The 20,543-nt window shown below is 55.2% G+C and overlaps 1 protein-coding gene across 6 annotated transcripts; it reads left to right on the top strand.

Annotated features, from left to right (window-relative positions):
• Positions 1-176: 176 nt before the first annotated feature.
• On the top strand, positions 177-11,024 carry LOC123606169. Of its 6 annotated transcripts, XR_006716139.1 has the most exons (7): positions 177-598; positions 2,383-2,577; positions 2,733-2,903; positions 3,199-3,322; positions 6,713-6,850; positions 7,411-7,911; positions 8,946-9,889. XR_006716139.1 is itself a non-coding variant. In XM_045494215.1 (6 exons), exons 3-6 carry the CDS (start codon positions 6,848-6,850, stop codon positions 9,455-9,457), a joined length of 894 nt encoding a protein of 297 aa, XP_045350171.1. In that variant the 5' UTR covers positions 1,490-2,903; positions 3,199-3,322; positions 6,713-6,847; the 3' UTR covers positions 9,458-9,889. The 6 variants fall into 6 exon arrangements, 2 of the variants coding, with proteins under 2 accessions (XP_045350171.1, XP_045350172.1); XR_006716137.1 differs by lacking the exons at positions 177-598; positions 8,946-9,889 and adding an exon at positions 10,839-11,024 and having other exon boundaries at positions 1,490-2,577; XR_006716136.1 differs by lacking the exon at positions 177-598 and having other exon boundaries at positions 1,490-2,577.
• The last annotated feature ends 9,519 nt before the right edge of the window (positions 11,025-20,543 follow it).

Raw genomic sequence — 20,543 nt, forward strand, 5'->3', positions numbered from 1 at the left:
TTTTTGCAGAGCGCTCTGTGGCTGTGGTCCCAATACGGTGCATTCATGGTGTCTCTCTTACATGGATTTTCTTTCCCTTTTAATTTTTTAAAATGTTTATATTTGAGAGAGACAGAGTGTGAACGGGGGAGGGGCAGAGAGAGAGGGAGACACAGAATCCGAAGCAGGCTCCGGACTCTGAGCTGTCAGCACAGAGCCGGACGCGGAGCTCAAACTCATGGACCGAGATCATGACCTGAACCGAGTCGGACCCCCAACCCACTGAGCCGCTTATGTGCCCCTGAATTTGCTTTCCTCTAGGAGCGCTATTTTAGTCTACAGTTGGAGAATCGACTTCTCAATCAAGGAACGGAAACCAAATAGATACTAGTGATGATCAATGAGGTATCTGGGAAGCACACTGTTCTCTTGGTTACCCAGCCCTAATTAACCAGGTGGTCGGTGTCTCAAGGGCTCCCGTCAGAGAGATGGGAGTGGGGCGGGGGGCTGGGGCGGGATCAGCCGTGTAAGGTCCAGGAACACGCAGCGAGAGGCTGAGCAGGACTCCACAGCCTGGAGCCTCCGAGGACCCGAGGACCCGGATCAAGGGTTGTTACAGGTACGAGGAGAAACGGAGCACATTAAACAGATCTCCCCAAATCGAAAGATCACATAAACACACACACGGAAAGTGGGGATGTATAACCGCTAACAAGCTTGACACAATCTGCATCTAATGTTCATTATCTATCGATTATCTATCAACCTGTCTGTTCTTCCCAAGTGGAAATATTCATCCTTTTGAAACACCCAAGGGGAGCCGACAAAGGTTGAAATGATTTTGGCCACAGTCTTGGGTTAAAAGGACTGAAGGGTGGAAGAAAGAATCTTTTTACTTGGAAATTACAAACTTTCTTTTATTTTAAATTATTTTTTTAGTGTTTATTTTTGAGAGAGAGAGACAGAGTGCAAGCAGAGGAGAGGCAGAGAGAGAGGGAAACACAGGATCCGAAGCAGGCTCCAGGCTCCAAGCTGTCAGCACAGAATCCAACACGGGGCTCGAACCCACAGACCATGAGATCATGACCTGAGCTGAAGTCAGACACTTAACCGAATGAGCCACCCAGGCACCCCTCTTCTGCCCATTTTTTTTAAATTTTTAATGTTTATTTTATTTAAAAAAAAATTTTTTTTTCAACGTTTATTCATTTTTGGGACAGAGAGAGACAGAGCATGAACGGGGGAGGGGCAGAGAGAGAGGGAGACACAGAATCGGAAACAGGCTCCAGGCTCTGAGCCATCAGCCCAGAGCCTGACGCGGGGCTCGAACTCACGGACCGTGAGATCGTGACCTGGCTGAAGTCGGACGCTTAACCGACTGCGCCACCCAGGCGCCCCTTTTAATGTTTATTTTTGAGAAAGAGAGACAGAGCACAAGTAGGGGAGGGGCAGAGAGAGGGAGACACAGAATCCGAAACAGGCTCCAGGCTCTGAGCTGTCAGCACAGAGCCCTATGCAGGGCTCGAACTCACAGACTGCGAGATCATGACCTGAGCTGAAGTCGGACGCTCAACCAACTGAGCCCCCCAGGCGTCCCACAAACAAACTTTCTGTGTAATTTTGGGTTCAAGGGGTAATAAAGATGGAAATCACAATCATTTTCGAGTCTGTACCGCTAAAAGCACCATCTGCATCAGCTCACACGGGCTGCATTTGTGCTCGGCAGTGGGGAGGGCGTGTGAGGTGTCTGGTGCCCAGTGTGACTGAGGGGGTCTCCTAGTGGGCAGCACCCCTCCTACACCAGCCCCCTGCCCAGCGCGGGTAGGTAAGCGCTGGCGAGTGTTGACAGGACCCCAAACCGCAGCACGGACCCAACAGTGTGTAGCCTCAGATGCATTTCCAGGAAATATGAAAGATGGAAATAAAATTCACTAACTGTGCAACTCAATACACTAGTAACAGATAGCAAAGGAAACACGGAAAGTGTAGAAGGAAGAAATAAGAAATGATGGAAACAGAGGTAATGAAATAGAAAAGGCAGACAAGCTTTGATCAATAAAACAGGGTCTTTGTTCGGAGTTGTGGTGGGGAACCTGAATAAAATGGTCTCCTCAGATGAGGTTGGAAAGTCACTTAGATTCCACCTCTAAAGTAGGACCGCAGGCCTTTCGGATTTGCGAGTACTTTCTGCCAGATCGTAGACAAAGACGGAAGTTCCCTAAATAATGGTGCTCGTCCAGGGCCACCTTGACCCACCAGGACTCGGTCTGAGAAGGTAGCAGATGGCAGGGGCCTGACTGACAAGAAGCGGCTTAACCACGTGTGTGGTTGTATTGAGCACACTTTTCATTTTCTGTGATTTACGATGTTCCGGCATCTTACAAACTCTTTCTTGCTTGGGAGGCTGCCCCCCCTGGGCCAGCGGTTCTCAGGGCAGGCGCAGGTCCCAGTGGAGTCCTGCCTTTGATGTGCCTGCCGGCCAGCCCAGAGCCAGCCTGTGTGGACCAAGGAGGCAGTGCCTGAACCTCATCAGCCCGGGGCCAGGTACCAGGCAGCTGGGGACAGCCCGGAGTTTCGAACCTGCTGGAATTATTCAAGGTAGCCAATTTTGAGCTGATTAGCCTGCCCTGTGAGTGCTAACCTGTGCCCTGTGGAAATCCCAGAGAAGACTCCAGCCTGGGCTCCCCCCACCTGACCACCTGGTGCCTCCCCGTCTCTGGGCCCTATTGGTACAATCACCTTTGTTTCCCGAGCCTCTCCTGCATCTCCTCTTGTGGCGCACCGACGGGCATCCCGTTGAAGAACACGACCAGTGGCTGGGGCAGTGACCCAGGGATGTCACGAGGGGACCTGCTTCATGACCTCCTTCCTTGAACTTGCCCGGCTGCTCATCTTGGAGCATTTCACCCGCGTGAAAGCAGGGGGTAAGGAAGGGCAGAGGTAGTCTCTTCTTGGGATTTCACCCTTTTTTTTTTCCCCCAAGTTTATTTGTTTACTTTGAGAGAGACAGAGACAGTGCTGGTAGGGGAGGGGCAGAGAGAGAGGGAGACACAGGATCCCAAGGGGAGTCTGCACTGTCAGTGCAGAGTCAGACGCAGGGTTCAAACTCTCGACCATGAGATCATGACCTGAGCAGAAATCAAGAGTCAGATGCTTAATTCACTAGGCCACCCAGGCACCCTAGGACTCTACCTTTTCTTCAGGAAATCTCTCTTCCAGGGCTTCTCCCTGTGACTCTTGGCCAGACTCGTCTCACGGACCCACCTGTAGCCGCAGGATAAGCTGGGAATCAATGTTCCAGAGGAGAAACACGGGACAGAGGAGAGGGAATGAGCAGCCGCAGGTTTGCCACATAAGCGGAGCAGGACGGGCCCAGGGGGTGCACAGACTGGCGGCCCCCAGACACCTACTTCACGTGTGTCCTAGTGGCGAAACATCGGATGCGTCCTCTTTTTAAAAACCATTTTTAAAGTTTATTTATTTATTTTTGAGAGAGAGAGAGGAGGAGAGGGCCAGAGAGAGAGAGAGGGAGACACAGAGTTCAAAGCAGGCTCCAGGCTCTGAGCTGTCAGCACAGAGCCCTACTCGGGGCTTGAACCCACGAACCACGAGATCATGACCTGAGGCGAAGTCTGACGCTCAACGGACTGAGCCACCCAGGCGCCCCAGACGTGTCCTTCTTAATGTCAGGAAGGAACCAGGGATGCTCACATTTGAGACTGGTACTAGTGGGTGTAGTAAGACTAAAAAAAACCCAAAAAAACACATCAAAAAGAAATGGGACATGTATTGAAAAGCAAAGGTCAAAACTGTCAGTTACTTGCAGATATGTGACCATCTACCTAGAAAATCCATGAAAATCAATACAAATAATTAGAACCAATGAGATTTTTGTGGTGGTAATGGGGCAAAGCCTGGATACAGAATCAACAATCTATGTGGATCACAGCAATGTTCAAACATAAATTCACGTAGGAGGTGCCCTATGCACAGCGGCCACAAACAGTAAAATATCTAGGAATGAACCAAATAGGACAGCTGATTGTTTACCAGACGGCTAAGACCTAGTACCTATACGTATATAAAGAGCTTCTAGAAATCAATTGAAAAAGACAACCCAGTTTTTACATGGGCAATCGATAGGAAAGGAAGTGCAAACGGATGTGGAAACAGCCCACAAGGATACGAGGGGGAACTAAGTCTCAGGGAAATTAAATTAAAGCATGAGATATTAATATTCATCGTGAAAATGACAGGTGGTTAGTAACAGGTGTTGGCAGGATGTGTTGAAAGGGTCCTGGTTTGACAATAAGTAAGTGCATCACGTTTGGTGGGTGATTTGGTGGTCTCTGTGGAGGAGGGGGCATTCCTTCTCCCCAGGGGGCACGGATACAAAAGCATAAGAGGCGTGGCGAGGCCGTCCTGTCCTGTAGTGTTGTTCCAGCAGCGACAGATGGGAATGATAGAAACGTCCTTCAAGGAGGAGTGGCTGGACAGCGGGCCGGATGGCATTCAGACCACGGCACACGCTGCAGCTTGTGGAACAGGCAGTGAGCCCGCCAAGCTGGTGTCTCTCCCTGGTGACAGCAACGTGCTCTGTACAGAGACGCAGAGTGGTGCCCCGAGGGCTCCGAGGGGTCATGGTGCAGGACAGCAAGCCTTCACAGGACGGGTGCCCATCTGGCCTTGGGGCCTGGCGAGGAGTTTGCCGGGTAGTGACGGGAAGGTTGCTGCAGGCGGAGGCGTGGGAAGCGGGCTGGGGGGCTCAGCGGGCTCCGCGCTCTGGGAAGGAGGTTAGTGAGAGGCTGGCCGGGACTTCTTGGACCGACCCCTGGGTTGCTCTCCGGAAGCCCCCACACCTACCAACATGCTCCCCGGCAAAGCTCCGTCTGTGGTGCCGTCATCGGTCAGACAGGGACACGGGCACCAAAGTGCCCGAGTCCAGCTTCTGGGCATGAGGGAGCCCACAAGGGGGCATGGGCCAGGACCCAGGACACCCTTGTGAGCAGGGGCACCCCCCAGGGCATCCTGGTCTAGACGTGGCTGACCAGGGCCTTGGGATCTGCGGCTCCAGGAAGGTGCCGGCTGTCAGAGGGCGTAGGGGCCATCGGCGAACTGCACTCAGTGGGGGGGCCCTGGGGGGCAGGAGAGGGGGGTCCAGCCCAGTTTGTATTTGGCTCCTCGAGGCTCTCATCACGGGATCCTGGCCTCCAGTCTCAGCCAAATACGATGACGCCATAAGGAGGATGAGGCCGTGGGTGTTGGGGCCGCGGGGCCAAAACAGAGTGGAACCTTCCTCCTTTATGGTGGGGAGTCCACGCATACGGAAAACCAGGCAGCACCTGCGAGTGCGGTATTTAGCAAGACGGAGGAAATCCTGCCTTGCTAACATGGGTAAGAACATGGGTGGGCTTTGAGGGGGTTATTCTAAGTGAAATAAGTCGGACAGAGAAGATGAATTCTATCCAATCCTGCTCCCATGTGGAGTGTAAGAAACTCTGAATTCAGAGAGAGACAGACTGGAAAGGCGGTTTCCAGGCCCCCCGGGGGGAGAAGGGAGCAGGGAGGAGGGCAGGGGGAAAGGGCAGGCGGGGTGGCGGGGGGCGATGTTGGTCTCAAAGGGAGCAAGCTTCCTGCTGCAAGACGAGTACGTCCTCGGGACCTAAGGCACAGAACGGTGCATAGAGTTAATAATTCTGTGTTGTGTACTTGAAAGTTGCTATGAGGCTAGATCTTAAAATTCTGCACCATAAAAAAAATTGTAACTCTGTGAGGTGACGGGTCACTTCACAATGTATAGCGTCCACGTATGGTAAAGTGAATGTCCTACACATACGTACAGTACACCATGTATCAGCATTGTTACATTGTGTAACTTACACAGTGTTACGTGTGGATCGTATCTCCCTAAAGCTGGAAAAATACCAGAATAATTGGCTGCAGGAGGGGTCAAAGCAGGAGGGAGGAGATGGTGGAGGGCCAGGCTGCTGATTTTATGCATGAACTTCATAAAGCTGTTTAAAAAATTTTTTAATGTTTATTTATTTTTGAGAGAGAGAGAGAGAGAGAGAGAGAGAGAGAGACAGAGCATGAGCGGGGGAGGGGCAGAGAGAGAGGGAGACACAGAATCCGAAGCAGACTCCAGGCTCCGAGCTGTCAGCACACAGCCTGACCCGGGGCTCGAACTCACAAACTATGAGATCATGACCTGAGCCGAAGTTGGACGCTCAACTGACTGAGCCCCCCAGGCACCCCTGATTAAGCTATTTAAACAGGGCATGAACACCTCATGTGTGTGGTTTGTGTGCCCTGGGGCTTCTGCGATGGTGAATGTGTGAGGCTTGTGAGGCATCTGGCCTGAGACCCCCACCCTGGCCGGCCAGCCAGACCACGGTGGTCAGGACTGTCCTGGCGGGCACGTGCTTGTTACACCTGTCCAACGGGGACCTGCCCGGGGCTACGTCGTTGCTGGAGCCCTGGGGACACCAGGCCAGGTGTGGACGGCTGCGGCAGATGAAAGGCTGGGCCTCCCTGCCTCCCACTTGGGCCCACCCCGTTCCAGAATCCCTGAACTGCGAACACAAGGATGGGCTTTGCCTTGGAGTCACATCTATAAAGATTTTTGGGAAAAAACCCAGCATGTTTATTGGCAAGTTCCCACCATTCGGGGAAGGCTGGCTGGCATGGGACGTGGCTGGAAGATGACACGTTTGTGAAATGTCTACCATATGAGACCCTGCTGTCCAGGAACACTGCATCTTCTGGGAAGGCCCAAAGCCAATGTAACCGGATGGTGTTCTTCTCTGCCCTTTGTCACGTCTGGATTGCTTGTGTGGGGTGACCAGCCGGCCCAGACACGTCCCCAGTGATGGTGAGCAGAAAGCCAGGTGGACCCACGACCTTTAGGCACCCCCCCACCCCCACTTCGCCCCCAGTGCAGGGCTTGGGGAGGGTTTCAAAGCCGCTTGGGGTCTGAGTTCCTGAGTCGTCTCTGTGCCTCCCAGGGACCCCCACTCCCTGCAGGGCCAGCCCCTCCGCCTGCTCAGAGCTCCGTTTGGGGGGCAGTGTTGTTTCTCAGGTATTGAGGTCTGTCTGAATCCCCTGCTCCCATTCTGGGAGCAGGAATCCAAGCGGCATCCTTATAGATTGGGGCGGGAGCCCTGGGGTCTGAGAGGTCCGTGGGCTCTGGGCCGGCGACAGCAGGACTGCTCAGAACCCCGCGGAGGGAGGCATCGGGGCATGGAGGGCCTCCAGGGGGTCTGGGAACGCACACGGCCGCCAGCTCCCCCAGAAGCCATGTCTGCACCGGCTCTGGGCACAGAACATCCGAAAAAGGCCCTTAGAGCTTATGGCGTGACGTGAAGACACATAGCACATCAGTGCGGGCCCACACTGAAGAGGAAGAATAACACACAGAGCCACGGCCACCAGGTCAAGAAATCGGGTTTCCAGTTCCTTGGGACCTGGGTGCTGCTCCCCACGGCTTCCCGTCCCTCCCCCAGAAGTGAGCACAGATCGCAGACCACGGAGGACACGGGGAGAACGTGGCCGTCCACTCGCCCAGCAGAGGCCCCGCAGGGAGGCCTGCATCTCGGGCTTCAGGCCCTGGGACGGTGAGGAGTAAACTCATGTTTCTAGAGCCGCCTGGTTTGTGGTATTTTTTTCGAGGCCCCTGAAGACTCAGTCAGGTGCTGGGTGGGGGGCAGGGCAGGCCCACCTCACCTCTGCCTTGCAGGGTCCCTGGGGACAAGCCACCACCTCTCTGGTTTTCCTCCTTCGGCCCGACTACGGGACAAGTGCCCTGGGAAAGACCCGTAGCTCGTCTCTTCAAGAGCAGCGGGGTCCCGTCCAGTGGTCTGGAGGCCCCGTCACTGGCTGGCCCCTGCCCCTCCGTGGCCCGTGACTTCATGGGACACATACCGAGCCACACGGGTGATAATTGATGCAGAAGCTTCAATACCATTTGAAAGAAAGAGTCCATGAACAAAGCAGCAGGCATGACTGCAGACGGGGTGGGCAGAGGCGTGTTCTCCCTGAGTGCTGGCCTCTGCGGCAGAACAAGGACCCGGGTCCAATGGGCCGCTGTCGCTCATGAGTAGGACGACTCTAGGACAGCTCAGGCACAAAGTGAACGCATCTGGGGGATTCTGGACTCCTGAGTCCTCCCTTTTGTCTCCTCCTGGCCTGTTTTCTGTCCGTGAGTGACGCTCACACAACATGCCTGGGAGACACCAGGATTGGGGGCTGGGGGGCCGCTTTCAGGTCCTGTGAGGGAGCTCCCGGCAGGGAGAAAGCGGGGTGACCTGGGGGCCGGGAGAGGTTAGGGAAGGAGGGACAGGGATGTGGGGAGGGGGCGGAGGGGGCAGGGATCTTGGCGGCTTCTCTAGCCGGAAATGAAAAGGTTTCCAATAACAAAGCCACCAGAGGAGAAACGTGGGACCCGGGCTTCCTGGAACATAATAATAGCACGTCCTTCCTGCGTTCTGGGAATGGTGCCCGAGTGCCCGGCATCCTGTGATCCCCTCGTGACCCTCGGGGTCCACTCCGCTTTTACTGCAACTTTACAGATGAGGAAACTGAGGCCCCGGCGTGGTGAGGTAACGTTCCCGAGGCCACATGGCTGGCTAATGGTGGAGACAAGATTAAACCCTGATTTATCTGACCTCAGTGCCCTGGACCACTCCTCTAATGACTTGGGCACAAGAGAGTCACCAAAGTCTCCTCACGGAGGGAGGCAGCGACTGGCCCTCCCGGTCGCCAGGTGGTGACCACCTCACCGTGGGGCATCCTGGAGTTGTCAAGGCTCCTTGGAGCGTAGGCTCGTCCGCTCACTCTAACCTGGTCCTAGACGTTACACGACTCTCAGGGGATGCTGGGAACAGGGGAGCAGTGGGCTCGGGCCCGTCCCTGGCACCCTGGCTGGTCATTGCCCCACTCTGTGCCTGATGCTGTTTTATTTATGACAGGTCCTCTGCCCTCGTCTTACGGGCACACTGGGTCGGCTCTCGGGCATCAATCTGCCTGCAGGAGACTCTGCACCAGGGGGCCTGGAGCTCTCACGGAGGGCACACTCCCACCCCAGCTGGCCGGCTGGGAGGGACGGTGCCCAAGCCACCAGCAGCCGGGCATCCACCGTGGCTCCAGATCCGCCCATTTGTGGCCCAGAGACAGGGTTTACAAAGAGTTGCTAGAGAGGAGGTCTGTGCCTCTGCATCCCAAAACCCACACGGTCACAGCCGCCGGCCTGCAGGGTTTTCAGTGTCTTCTGGGTGGATCAGGGCTCTGGTGGGGAGGCGTCAGCCTCTCTTTAGAGACCTCTGAGGACCTCGTTTACTGTCGCCTGGGTCTGGGCAGGTGTGACTTGGAAATTCGCAAGGACCTTCCTGAGGATGTGCGCACGTGGAGACTGACCAGCCAATTCCCAGACCCTTGGTCTTTCCTGAAGCTGATCTACCCGGGAGGGTTGGTGAAGGGATAAAGGGCTTCCGTCTTTCTCTTTTACAAACTCTGTCCTCCCACTTCACTCCCAACCTCTTGTCTGTCCCACGTGCGGGCGCCCCAGGGACTTGTGTGCATCTGGGAAGGGGCGTGACGCGACAGCTGGGAGGCTCCTCCCTTCGTGTGTCAAGGATTTGAAGTGTTTGCTTTCAACTCAGGAGAAAAAGAACTAACTGGGATTTCCCCGGAAGGGCCCATGGGTGAAGGATTCCCTTCATTCTTGTGTGTGGAGATGTGTTTTCCTGTGGCCTTGATACTCAAGAGACCGCTTGGCTGGACATAAATTCTCACCTGTGCTCCCGCCCCTCGGTTTTGGAGAAATTCGACTCTGTGGTTGTCTCGTTTAGTCTGGCCATGGTTGAAAGGCTTAATCTAATTCTTTGCTTTTTAATTTCTTTTGTTAAAAACATGTTTATTTTTGAGAGAGAGAGAGACAGAGCATGAGTGGGGGAGGGGCAGAGACAGAGGAAGACACACAATCAGAAGCAGGCTCCAGGCTAGCTGTCAGCACAGAGCCTGATGTGGGGCTCAAACCCACGAACTGCCAGATCCTGACCTGAGCTGAAGTCGGATGCTCAACCGACTGAGCCACCCAGGCGCTCTGAGATTTGGGCTGGGTTTTCATGTCTTCAGATGCTTGTTGGGTGGTAGTATGTAATTCCGTTTCGAGTGTAGACATGCCATTGGCTTCCGTCTTCTTCCCGCCTCCTCCGAGGTCGGGCAGACTCTCCTCCCTCCATTTGTGTGCGTTCATTTCCTGCCGCCCGGCCGCCTTCTCTGTGCGTTTCATCTCCTTGTTTATTCCGCACGAAGTTTGCAGTTAGACCTGGCCTTTCCTGCGCGTCTGGGGACTACGGTCTTTTGGTGGGAGTTTGCTTTGGGGGAAGGGGGTGTGGACCCCCTGTGGGTCACCTGCACACACCACTCCCCTCCTTGCTCAAAGTCCAGCGGACCTTCTCCTTCCCATGAGGCTTTTGGGAGGGGGCTTCCTTCAAATCCTGCTTTCCCCGTGCGATGCTGGCCCTGGATCACCTTCAGAATCCGAGGGTTTTCTGGCCGCTGAGTCTGGTCTTCCCATGGCCGTGGGTCTGGCCTGCAGCCTCTGTGTCGCTGGGGGCGTATCACGTCTCCTCTTCTTACAGGTGTTTTGCAGTCCTGTTGACTTATTTTTAATTACTCATTTCTATTTTAATTCCGGTATAGTTAGCATTTTGCAGTTTTGACCTGCCTTTTCCCAAGTAACACTGAGGGTTTTGCACAGAAATGTCATGGCTACTTTGGATCATTTGGGGAGGAGAGAGTTGAATCCTGTGTCTGGAGGTATTTGACACCCTTCTTTCTTTTATGGGCAAACCACTCAGGCCAACAGATCAGCAAAACTATAGAAGATTTGAACAGTAGCATCGGTCACCGTCACCTCATTGGTATCCTCAGAGCTGCGAACGTGGAAACAGACACTCAGAAGGGCATGTGGCACCTTCCAGAACATGGACTCCCTACCTGAACGTAAAAACAAGCTCAATAAAATTCAAAAGTTTACAATCATACTTAGTGCACTCCTCTCCTCTGATGAAATTATACCAGAAACCAGTAAGAGATCTAGAACCCCCCCAAGATATTTGGACATTAAACAAAACTCTTTCAAAGAATCCATGGGTCAGAGAAAAAAAGTCCCTAGGTAATTCTTAGGAAATGTCTCATCCTAACAAAAACACATTGGCGTTTGTGCGGCACCCCAGAACGGCGTTGAGTGAGCATTCGTAGCCTTGAGCGCTTATGTCAGAAAGGAAGCACAATTTGAAATTATTGATATGTTCTGGGGTGCCTGGGTGGCTCAGTCGGTTGAGCGTCTGACTTCGGCTCAGGTCATGATCTGGTGGTCCATGAGTTCGAGCCCTGTGTCGGGCTCTGTGCTGACAGCTCAGAGCCTGGAGCCTGGAGCCTGCTTCAGATTCTGTCTCCCTCTCTCTCTCTGTACCTCCCCTGCTCATGCTCTTTCAATAATAAATAAATGTTAAAAAAATTAAAAAAAATTATTGATATGTTCCATCTGAAGATGCTAGGGAAAAAGGCAAACCCAAAATAAGGCGAAGGAAGGAAATACTAAAGACAAGAATGGGAATCAGGGTAACAGAAAGCACATGGCTGGTAGATGAATCCAGAGAACCAAGACCTGGCCATCAGAAGAAATCAGTAAAATTCGCAAAATCCTAGTGAGGCCGATGGAGAAGGAAAGAAGGAATCTACAAATTATTGGTGTCAAGGAGAGAGCGGCCATCACAGTAAATCCTATAGACGTTAGAAGGGTAATAAGGAAATATTAGGAGCAAATTTATGCCAGTAAGGTTGACAACTTAGATCCAAGAACAAATTCTTTGAAAAACTAAGCACGAGAAGTAACAGTGTATCTGAATAGGTCTGTAGCTGCTCAAGAAATTGAATATTTTTTTTAAGTTTGTTTGTTTGTTTATGTAAGTAATCTCTACACCCAACGTGGGGTTTGAACTCATGTCCCTGAGATTGAGAGTCACATTCTTCTCTGGTGAGGCCAGCCAGGCACCCCGAAACTGAATTATTTTTTTACTTGATGTTTATGCATTTATTTATTTTGAGAGAGAGAGAGAGAGAGAGAGAGAGAGCATGAACAGGGGACGGGCAGAGAGAGAGGAAGAGAGGGGGAGAGAGAGAGAATCCCAAGCAGTCAGCACAGAACCCGAGTCAGAGCTCGAACTCATGAATTGTTGACATAATGAGCTGAGCCGAAATCAAGTCAGATACTCTGCTGACTGAGCCACCCAGGCACCCTTCTGAAATTAAATTCTTAATAAAAAACCTTCCTAGAAAGAAAAACTCTAGAACCTGATGGCTTCATTGGTAAATCCTGTCAAATATGTGAGGTAGGACTACTACTAACGGTAGTCTTAAACTAGTAAAATGGAGAGTAAGGACTGCTTCCCGACTCCTCTCACCGGACAGCAGAGCTCTGATACAGAACAAGGGAAGTAAAAGAAAATTATACACCATTATCCCTCATAAACATAGATGCAGAAGTTGTTAGCAACTCTTGGCAAATCGAATCCAGCTGGAGAGCAAGGATAACACATCCTAACCAGGTGGGTTTGATTGCAGGAATGCAAGGTTGGTTTTACATTAAGAAATGAGCAGGGGTGCTTGGGGGGCTCAGTCGGTTAAGTGTTTGACTTCAACTCAGGTCATGATCTCACGGTTTGTGGGTTCGAGCCCTGCATCAGGCTCTGTGCTGAGAGCTCAGAGCCTGGAGCCTGCTTCGGATTCTGTGTCTCCCTCTCTCTCTGCCCCTCCCCTGCTCACGTTCTGTCTCTCTCAAAAATAAACAATAAAAAAAATGAGCAGAGATCACCACATTCTCAGAATGAAGGAGAGAACTCATGTGGATGTGGAAAACAAAACTCAGCAGCAATGTGTGGAAAGCCCAGCAAGCTGGGAGGAGGGAGGAACTTCCGGGCAGTGCAAGCAGGAGGGATGGTTTCCAGGGCATCAGGGGCGAGAGGTCCTGAGAGCGCCCACCCAGCGGAGCCATCCCTGGGGCAGCTGTTCCTGGACACTGGCTGGGACTGTGGTCCCTCTTTCCCTGGACTTGGCCTTGCACCTTTCCTTCCACTGGGTGTTCCCCTTGGGGTGGGTGTTCACTTCAGGTTGGGGAATCTGAATTGTTAGCAGACCCGTTTCTCATGCAAAGCAACCCTCCCCAGGGCCCTGGCTCAGGCACCTGTCACTCAACTACCAAGGGCGAAGCCAGAACCCACTGTGAGGAGCTTCCGGAAGAAGGGAAAAGACACATTATTTTTGTATTTCCGGGAACTAGTACATGACACAACACGTGCTGGACGAGGTTCCCTGTTTGTATCTCTAGCTCCCAGGCAGGGCTCTCTCTGCCTCAGAGACAAGAAAACTGGGGCCCAGACAGACTGGGGTTTTGCTCGTGGTGCCCCGTCGTTCAGGGCAGGACTCCTTCCAGAAAGAGACAAAGCATCTCATTTAAAGTCCTCTCGGATGGGGCGCCTGGGTGGCGCAGTCGGTTAAGCGTCCGACTTCAGCCAGGTCACGATCTCGCTGTCCGTGAGTTTGAGCCCCGCGTCAGGCTCTGGGCTGATGGCTCAGAGCCTGGAGCCTGTTTCCGATTCTGTGTCTCCCTCTCTCTCTGCCCCTCCCCCGTTCATGCTCTGTCTTTCTCTGTCCCAAAAATAAATAAACGTTGAAAAAAAAAAAATTTAAAGTCCTCTCGGGTGGCTGTTTTCAACATCTGAATTTCTGGGGTTTAATTCAGAGGAGAAGATTCATGTCTGTTGCCAGTTCAAAGGCGGACGCCCGGGCTTCCAAGGTGGTGGGCCCTCCATGCCCAGGGAGGGTGTGACCACACCTGTAGGACAGGGAGCGCAGGGCGCAGCCGGCTGCCTGCCCTCTGTCTCCAATCCGTCCCGCTGCCTCTCACCCCAAGCTGACTTCCTAAGTTGTCTGAGAAGATAAGACCAGCCGGGATCCATCTGAAAGGCCACTGGCTGCCTTCCCACGGCCGTCAAAGAACCCCGAAAAGTTGGGGCTGGCTGGGTGGTTTGGTGAACGCTGGTTGAATAAACCCCGTCCCAGAAGCCATGGATGGGGAGATGGAAACGGGGTCCAGGGAGGGCCAGGGATTTGCCAAGTCCACGTCTTCAAGTCCGTTGTTTTTACAAAGTCCTGCCTGTGGGATGAGAAAAGCAGGGTCTGAAGTAGCTCTCGAGGAAAAGCCATTTGATCATATTATGCGTCTCAGGATGTTGGCTCATCTGTGGCTCAGAGGGGTCGGGAGCTCCAGGCTGTGCTGCACGAGCTGGTGGCCACATCCTCCCCGTGGAAAGGACGGACTGTTCCGGCTCATGGGGCGTCGTGACACCACAGATGCTGATGTCCTGGGAGGTGCCGTGAGCGTGGGGGTGTGTGCAGGGCCATTGTCGCCAGACGGGCGCCTGTGACAGCGCCTTCCGGACCCTACTGTGATGCACATTTCTATGGGACAGACTGTTGCTTTTCTTTTCTGCAAACAGAGACTGGCTGACCCTATGTGAAAGCAGGTGCACCACAGGGCGGGGGCGGGGCTCCTGCCTGGACCCTTGCCTGTCCTGCCCCCCTCAACTACTGTGTCGTGCAGCCCAGGGAGCTCAGAAGGGCACATCCTCCCTTCATGCCCAGGGTCACACCCTGTCACCCGGGTCACCCTCACACCTGAGGTCACCCCCACACCTGAGGTCACCCCCACACTAAGGTGTCCAGTCCCATGGCCGGCTCACGTTGCTGTCTCCTGGCCACATCTATGGCCCCGGTGACTGCAGGAGGGCAGGGGACTGTGGGGGCTGCCTGCGCACTGCCAGGAAATGTGTGGTTCCCGAGGAAAGTCCCGGGGCTCTCAGGCGCCCTGCCTGTCTTGACCTCAGGAAGTCCTGGGGCCGAAGGATGGATGTCACTGGACGCCATGCTGCGTCACACTGGACACACCCGCCTCCCGTCCTGACCACCCCCCAGCACTCCCATCATGCTCCTACAGCAGGTGGCTCCAGCGGGCAGGGTGTCCTGGGGGGGGGGTCCCAGGGAGGGACGGGGGGGGGGGAAGGGGCGTGGCCGGGGGCGTGGCAGGGCGGCATTCCTGCAGCGCCCTCCAGCCCCCATGGCAGCCCCTCCCAGTGCACTGTGGACTCGAGCAGACCCCGACATCCCGGGTCCCCCAGAGGCTCTGGCCTGCCCTCCACGAGTGCTAAGCGCCCGTGACGACCCTCAGCCGGCTGACATTTCCACCTGATAAATGCTGTCGGTTCTGATTCTGCCGAACACGCACCAAGACCTGCACGTGAGGTTGGTGACAAGCAGGGGGTCTCTCCGCCTGGCAGGTGGGCCCCCAGACAGCCCCAGACCCCTCTTGCCCATGGGCACGGGGCTGCGTGCCGAAGTCGGGGGGTTGGTGGGTGTGGGTAGGGGGCTGACGACTGTCCCAGGGACTGGGACACGATCCTGGCTGCAGCGCCCCCAGTTTGGAGGACTGGATGGTCACACGGCGAGCGGAAATCTCCCTCCCTCAGGTCAGAGCCTGGGGGACAGCCCGCCATGGCGTGTGCACCTGGGTGGCCCTGTGGTTTTACGCCTGGTGCCCCCGTGTCTTCCTTTCCACCAGGAGGCCTCCGGTATCCTGACCTTATGTCCCTGAACGTGCAGCGGGTCAGTGGCCATGCTTTTCTTTCAATTGGTGACAGGTAGCTAATGTTCCCACACAAATGGCATATAATTTTAGCCAAAAGCCGATCCACCAGTTTTTCTGGCTGCTTGAGAGCAGAGGTACAATTTCCTCAGCTTTGGAAGGTGCCGGTCAAAAAGCATGTAATCCAGCGGGGAGACCGGCCATCTGGTCCAGTGTCCTCTGGTGTGCGGGCCGCCCCGAGCCCCGTCCTGCTCCGCCCGGCTCCCCGCACCCCTAGGAGCCTTCCTGGCGTGACTCCCAGGGCTCTGCCGTCTGCCGTGTTCCGGGCCCATCAGCCACCTGACTGCCCGGCATCATTGCCCGCCTGCAGCTTCCCTGGGGCCCGTAGAGCAGAGGCTGTGCTGGACCCAGCACCTGGCCACGCGGGGACACCCTCGTGGAGGCCCCTGGAGCCCGCCCCGCCCCTCCAGGAGCCTCTCCAGACAAGAGGGGCTGCTTGGCCCAGCACCCTTCAAGTGCGCCCACCACAAATGAGTTTTCTCTGCAGACGTACAAGCCTGATTCTGGCCCCGCGGAGATGACCGCTGCCTTCGGCCACAGCGGCCCTCAGTGCATACGGAGGGCCTGGCTGGTGTGCACTGGCCTCTTCAAGTAGACAGCTGACCCCAAACTTGGGCTGGAAATGCACGGGTCCACTTAGGCATACAGTACACACTGCAGGTGTATCTCTTCTTCCTCACGAATATGGCATGTGGTTCGTATAACTTACAAAATGTGTTAACGGGGTGTAAGGCTTCCGGTCAACTGGGGGCTGTCGGTAGCTAAGTTTTCGGGAATCAAAAGTTAGATGTGAGAGGCGCCTGGGTGGCTTGGTCGGTTAAGCATCCGACTTTAGCTCAGGTCATGATCTCACGGTCCGTGAGTTCGAGCCCCACGTCAGGCTCTGTGCTGACAGCTCAGAGCCTGGAGCCTGCTTCGGATTCTGTGTCTCCCTCTCTCTCTGCCCCTCCCCTGTTCATGCTCTGTCTCTCTCTGTCTCAAAAATAAATATAAACGTTAAAAAAAAAGTTAGATGTGAATTTTCGACCACGTGGAGGGGGTTGGTGCCCAACACCCACATTGTTCAAGGGTCACCCGTGTGCCCAGGCATCCTCACTCCATTTACACCTGGGCTGCCCGCTGTGGAAGCTGAGCTGTCCTTCCCGGGACCTCCGCACCTGTGTGCCCCAGAGCCGAGAGCTGTCCGCTTGGTGGACAGACGGTGAGGACACAGGGCCTGGGCTCGTGTCAAGTGTGTTGGGGATGGGGGGAGGCCTCCTGTCTGAAAGTGTGGGGAAGCCCATTCATTCATTCATTCATTCATCCATTCATGCCTGCTGGGAGGTGGGTACCAGCAGCACTGAGGGAGTGACGAGGGGCCTTGATCCTGGGCTCCAGCGACCCCCACATGTAAGCTGAGCCTGTTCTGTGCACGACCGGAGAGGCCTCAGTCAGGACAGAAGGACAGCTCATGGGCTCACCCCCCATCCCTCTCACATCCCATCACTCTTGGCTCTGGGCTGGACTCAGTAAAAAACCTCTAAGTCCCACCCTGGGGACCCCGGGCTGCCTCAGGGTCTGGGGGCTTGGTTTCTGCTCTGCAGACGCCCTGCCCTGGGTCCTGGGCCGGGGGGTTCAGGCTCTGCAGATGAGAAGGTCTGATGGTGTCTCTCTGGAGCCAGACCTGGTCTGCATCAGCAAACAGAAGGTGGCAATTGACCAAATTGTTCAGATAATGAGAGCAAAAACATCCTTGTTCCCCAAGCTTTAAAAATATCCTGGAAATGGGGCTTTGGATGTCAGTAGACAGAGAGAAAGCTGTCTGTTCAGGGGTGGCAGTGGGGCTGCTGGTGTTTAATGCTGGCCTGGGGGTGGATAGCAGTGATCAGGGGCTTGAAGTGCAGGGAGGAGTCAGGAGCCCATCCAGGGACCACACAGCATGGGGGAGGGGTCAGGAGCTGGTCCAGGAGCCACATGGCATGGGGGAGGGGTCAAGAGCTGGTCCAGGAGCCACACAGCATGGGGGAAGGGTCAGGAGCAGGTCCAGGGGCCACACAGCATGGGGGAGGGGTCAGGAGCTGGTCCAGGAGCCACACAGCATGGGGGAAGGGTCAGGAGCAGGTCCAGGGGCCACAGCATGGGGGAGGGGTCAGGAGCTGGTCCAGGAGCCACACAGCATGGGGGAGGGGTCAGGAGCAGGTCCAGGGGCCACACAGCATGGGGGAGGGATCAGGAGCTGGTCCAGGAGCCACACAGCATTGGGGAAGGGTCAGGAGCAGGTCCAGGAGCCACACAGCATGGGGGAAGGGTCAGGAGCAGGTCCAGGGGCCACACAGCATGGGGGAGGGGTCAGGAGCTGGTCCAGGAGCCACACAGCATGGGGGAAGGGTCAGGAGCAGGTCCAGGGGCCACAGCATGGGGGAGGGGTCAGGAGCTGGTCCAGGAGCCACACAGCATGGGGGAGGGGTCAGGAGCAGGTCCAGGGGCCACACAGCATGGGGGAGGGATCAGGAGCTGGTCCAGGAGCCACACAGCATTGGGGAAGGGTCAGGAGCAGGTCCAGGAGCCACACAGCATGGGGGAAGGGTCAGGAGCAGGTCCAGGGGCCACACAGCATGGGGGAGGGGTCGGGAGCAGGTCCAGGGGACACACGAGATCTTGGCTTCCGGGCCACGGTGGGGCCTCTATACCAGTGGCATCCCAGGAAGGGGGGTGGGGTGGGTCGCGCACACACCTGGACCTGCGTCTTTTCCCAGGAGATCTGGCTCAGCAGACCTTCACCCAATGTCAGTGTCCAGGCTCTGTTCAAGGTGCTCCCGGCAGCGAGAGAGTCTGGGGGTGGGCATTTGCATCTGGACATATGGGTACCCCAAATAAAGTTGGGGTTCCTTTGACAAAGGAATGGGGTTTGGTGTCTGCCGGCAAGGGTAGGAAGCAGGAGAGTCAGGATTCCCCGGGCTGGGTGGCCGGAGGGCAGGAAGGGGCGTCCTCCCAGGGGCTGGAGGCTGTGCTCAGGGCAGAGGAGCCACTAGAGATGCCCCAAGAGAGCCCTCAGTGGCAGCTGGGAAGGTCACTTGGTCCTGATGAGGCTCCAGCCCCAGCCTGGGCTTCACCCCACCTGCTCTTGAGCTAGTCACCATGGACAGACGGTGTCCCCTGGGCTGTCCCTGGGCTCTCACCGCCCGGCCCCCCTTGGGGAGGCCCCTCCTCATCTGAGACCCCAAGAGGCCCTGCGGGGCCGTGTCCTCGAAGAAAGCCTCTGTTCTCTGTGATGTTTTGTTGGATCTCCTCCAACCTCACGGTGCAGATAACCTCACAACGTCCTTGGCCAAATCCACAGCTCAGGAAAGTTTCCCCCATGAGGAGGAAACCCTGAAGCCCGAGGGCTGTTTTCCAAGTTTGGAGAAAGTTTTCCTTAAAGACTCCTCAGACTTAGTCCCCAGAGGCCTCGCCTGCGAACCAGCGTGTGACTCAGTCTCATCCTGCCGAGGAAATCAGACGTGGTGCCATTGCTGCCCCTGCGTCCTCTGTCAGGGACGCGGTGGGCCTGCACGGTGCTCCTGATGGTGGGCACTGGTGCTGGGGCGTCCCCCCAGACCCACGACACGGCCTTATGCCGAGGGAGGCTGCTGACGGGGTAGTTTGTTAGGTCATCCTGGAGATGTGGCCCCTAACCCGGTGCCTGGTGTCCTCGGACAAGAGGGGATCTGGGCGCAGGGAAGGCCGCGTGAAGACGGGGTGTCAGGGTGAGGTCGCCACCTGCCACAGGTGGGCGACCCCCAGAAGTGGGGACAGGCTGGGACGGTCTACTGCCCACCAGGCGCCCAGGCGTCCAGCCCCCAGGCCACAGTTCCAGCTGCAGGGTCCGCGACACTGCAGACGGTCACGGCCCCACTACACCTACACAGTGGCCTTAAGCTTGTCAGCCCGCAAGGCACCCCCACACACGAGTTACCATTCCGGCGCAAAGTCGAAAAAGCAAATTTGTTTTTAGATGGATAAGCGTTCCCGATATTTTTTCCTCCCTCTGTGCAGATTTTTCATGGCTTGGAAAATTCCCAGGTAATCAAAGATCATTCACTATTCAAGGACTTAGAGCCAATCAGACTCCGTGGAAATGATACTTCAGCCGACCTTGGTCCCTGGCTCACCGCTGGCATCACCACCTCTCGCCGCCGCCCAGGTCCCGCCACCTTCCCCTGCTCTGGGTATGACCGTCTCCTGAAGGGTCTCCCTGCTTCTGCCAGATGCCCTTTGACCTGATTCATTGGAATAAATGCCTCACGGTCTTCCTGACCTCTTCCACTCTCTCCTGGCTCCCGTCATGCAGGCCACATGTGCTTCTGGTTATCCTTGGACAGGCCACTCTGGCTGCAACCCCAGGGCCTTTGCACTTGCTCCCATCCTAGATACCTGCCCTTTTCTGGGTTGGTGATGGTGGAAATCCTTAGTAGCTCTGTGGGAGGACAGGCTGTGGGGGTAACAGGAAAGACCAGGAACAAAAATACATTAATTAACATAACAAAAAGTGCATTGTATGTATGCATTTATAAGCAGACCAGATTCTTACTTATTTTGGGATGTTAAGGTTTGTGGAAAACCACAAGTAACGTTCATGTGATTTGCCACTAACATAGATTCCAGAATTTAAAAGCGCAAATATTGGTATAATAAGAATAAGTCTAGGGTGGGTGTAAGTTCTACTGGTCTTGATGGTCACAACGCGGACTGTCCTGCCTTGTGGACGGGGGTGGGCATGGAAGGGACACGTGGGTGCTGGAGAGCCTGGCCTGAGGTGGGGTCCGTGGCCCTGCAGCGAAAG

Source organism: Leopardus geoffroyi, chromosome A2 (genome assembly GCF_018350155.1).
Source record: "Leopardus geoffroyi isolate Oge1 chromosome A2, O.geoffroyi_Oge1_pat1.0, whole genome shotgun sequence".
NCBI lineage: Eukaryota > Metazoa > Chordata > Mammalia > Carnivora > Felidae > Leopardus > Leopardus geoffroyi.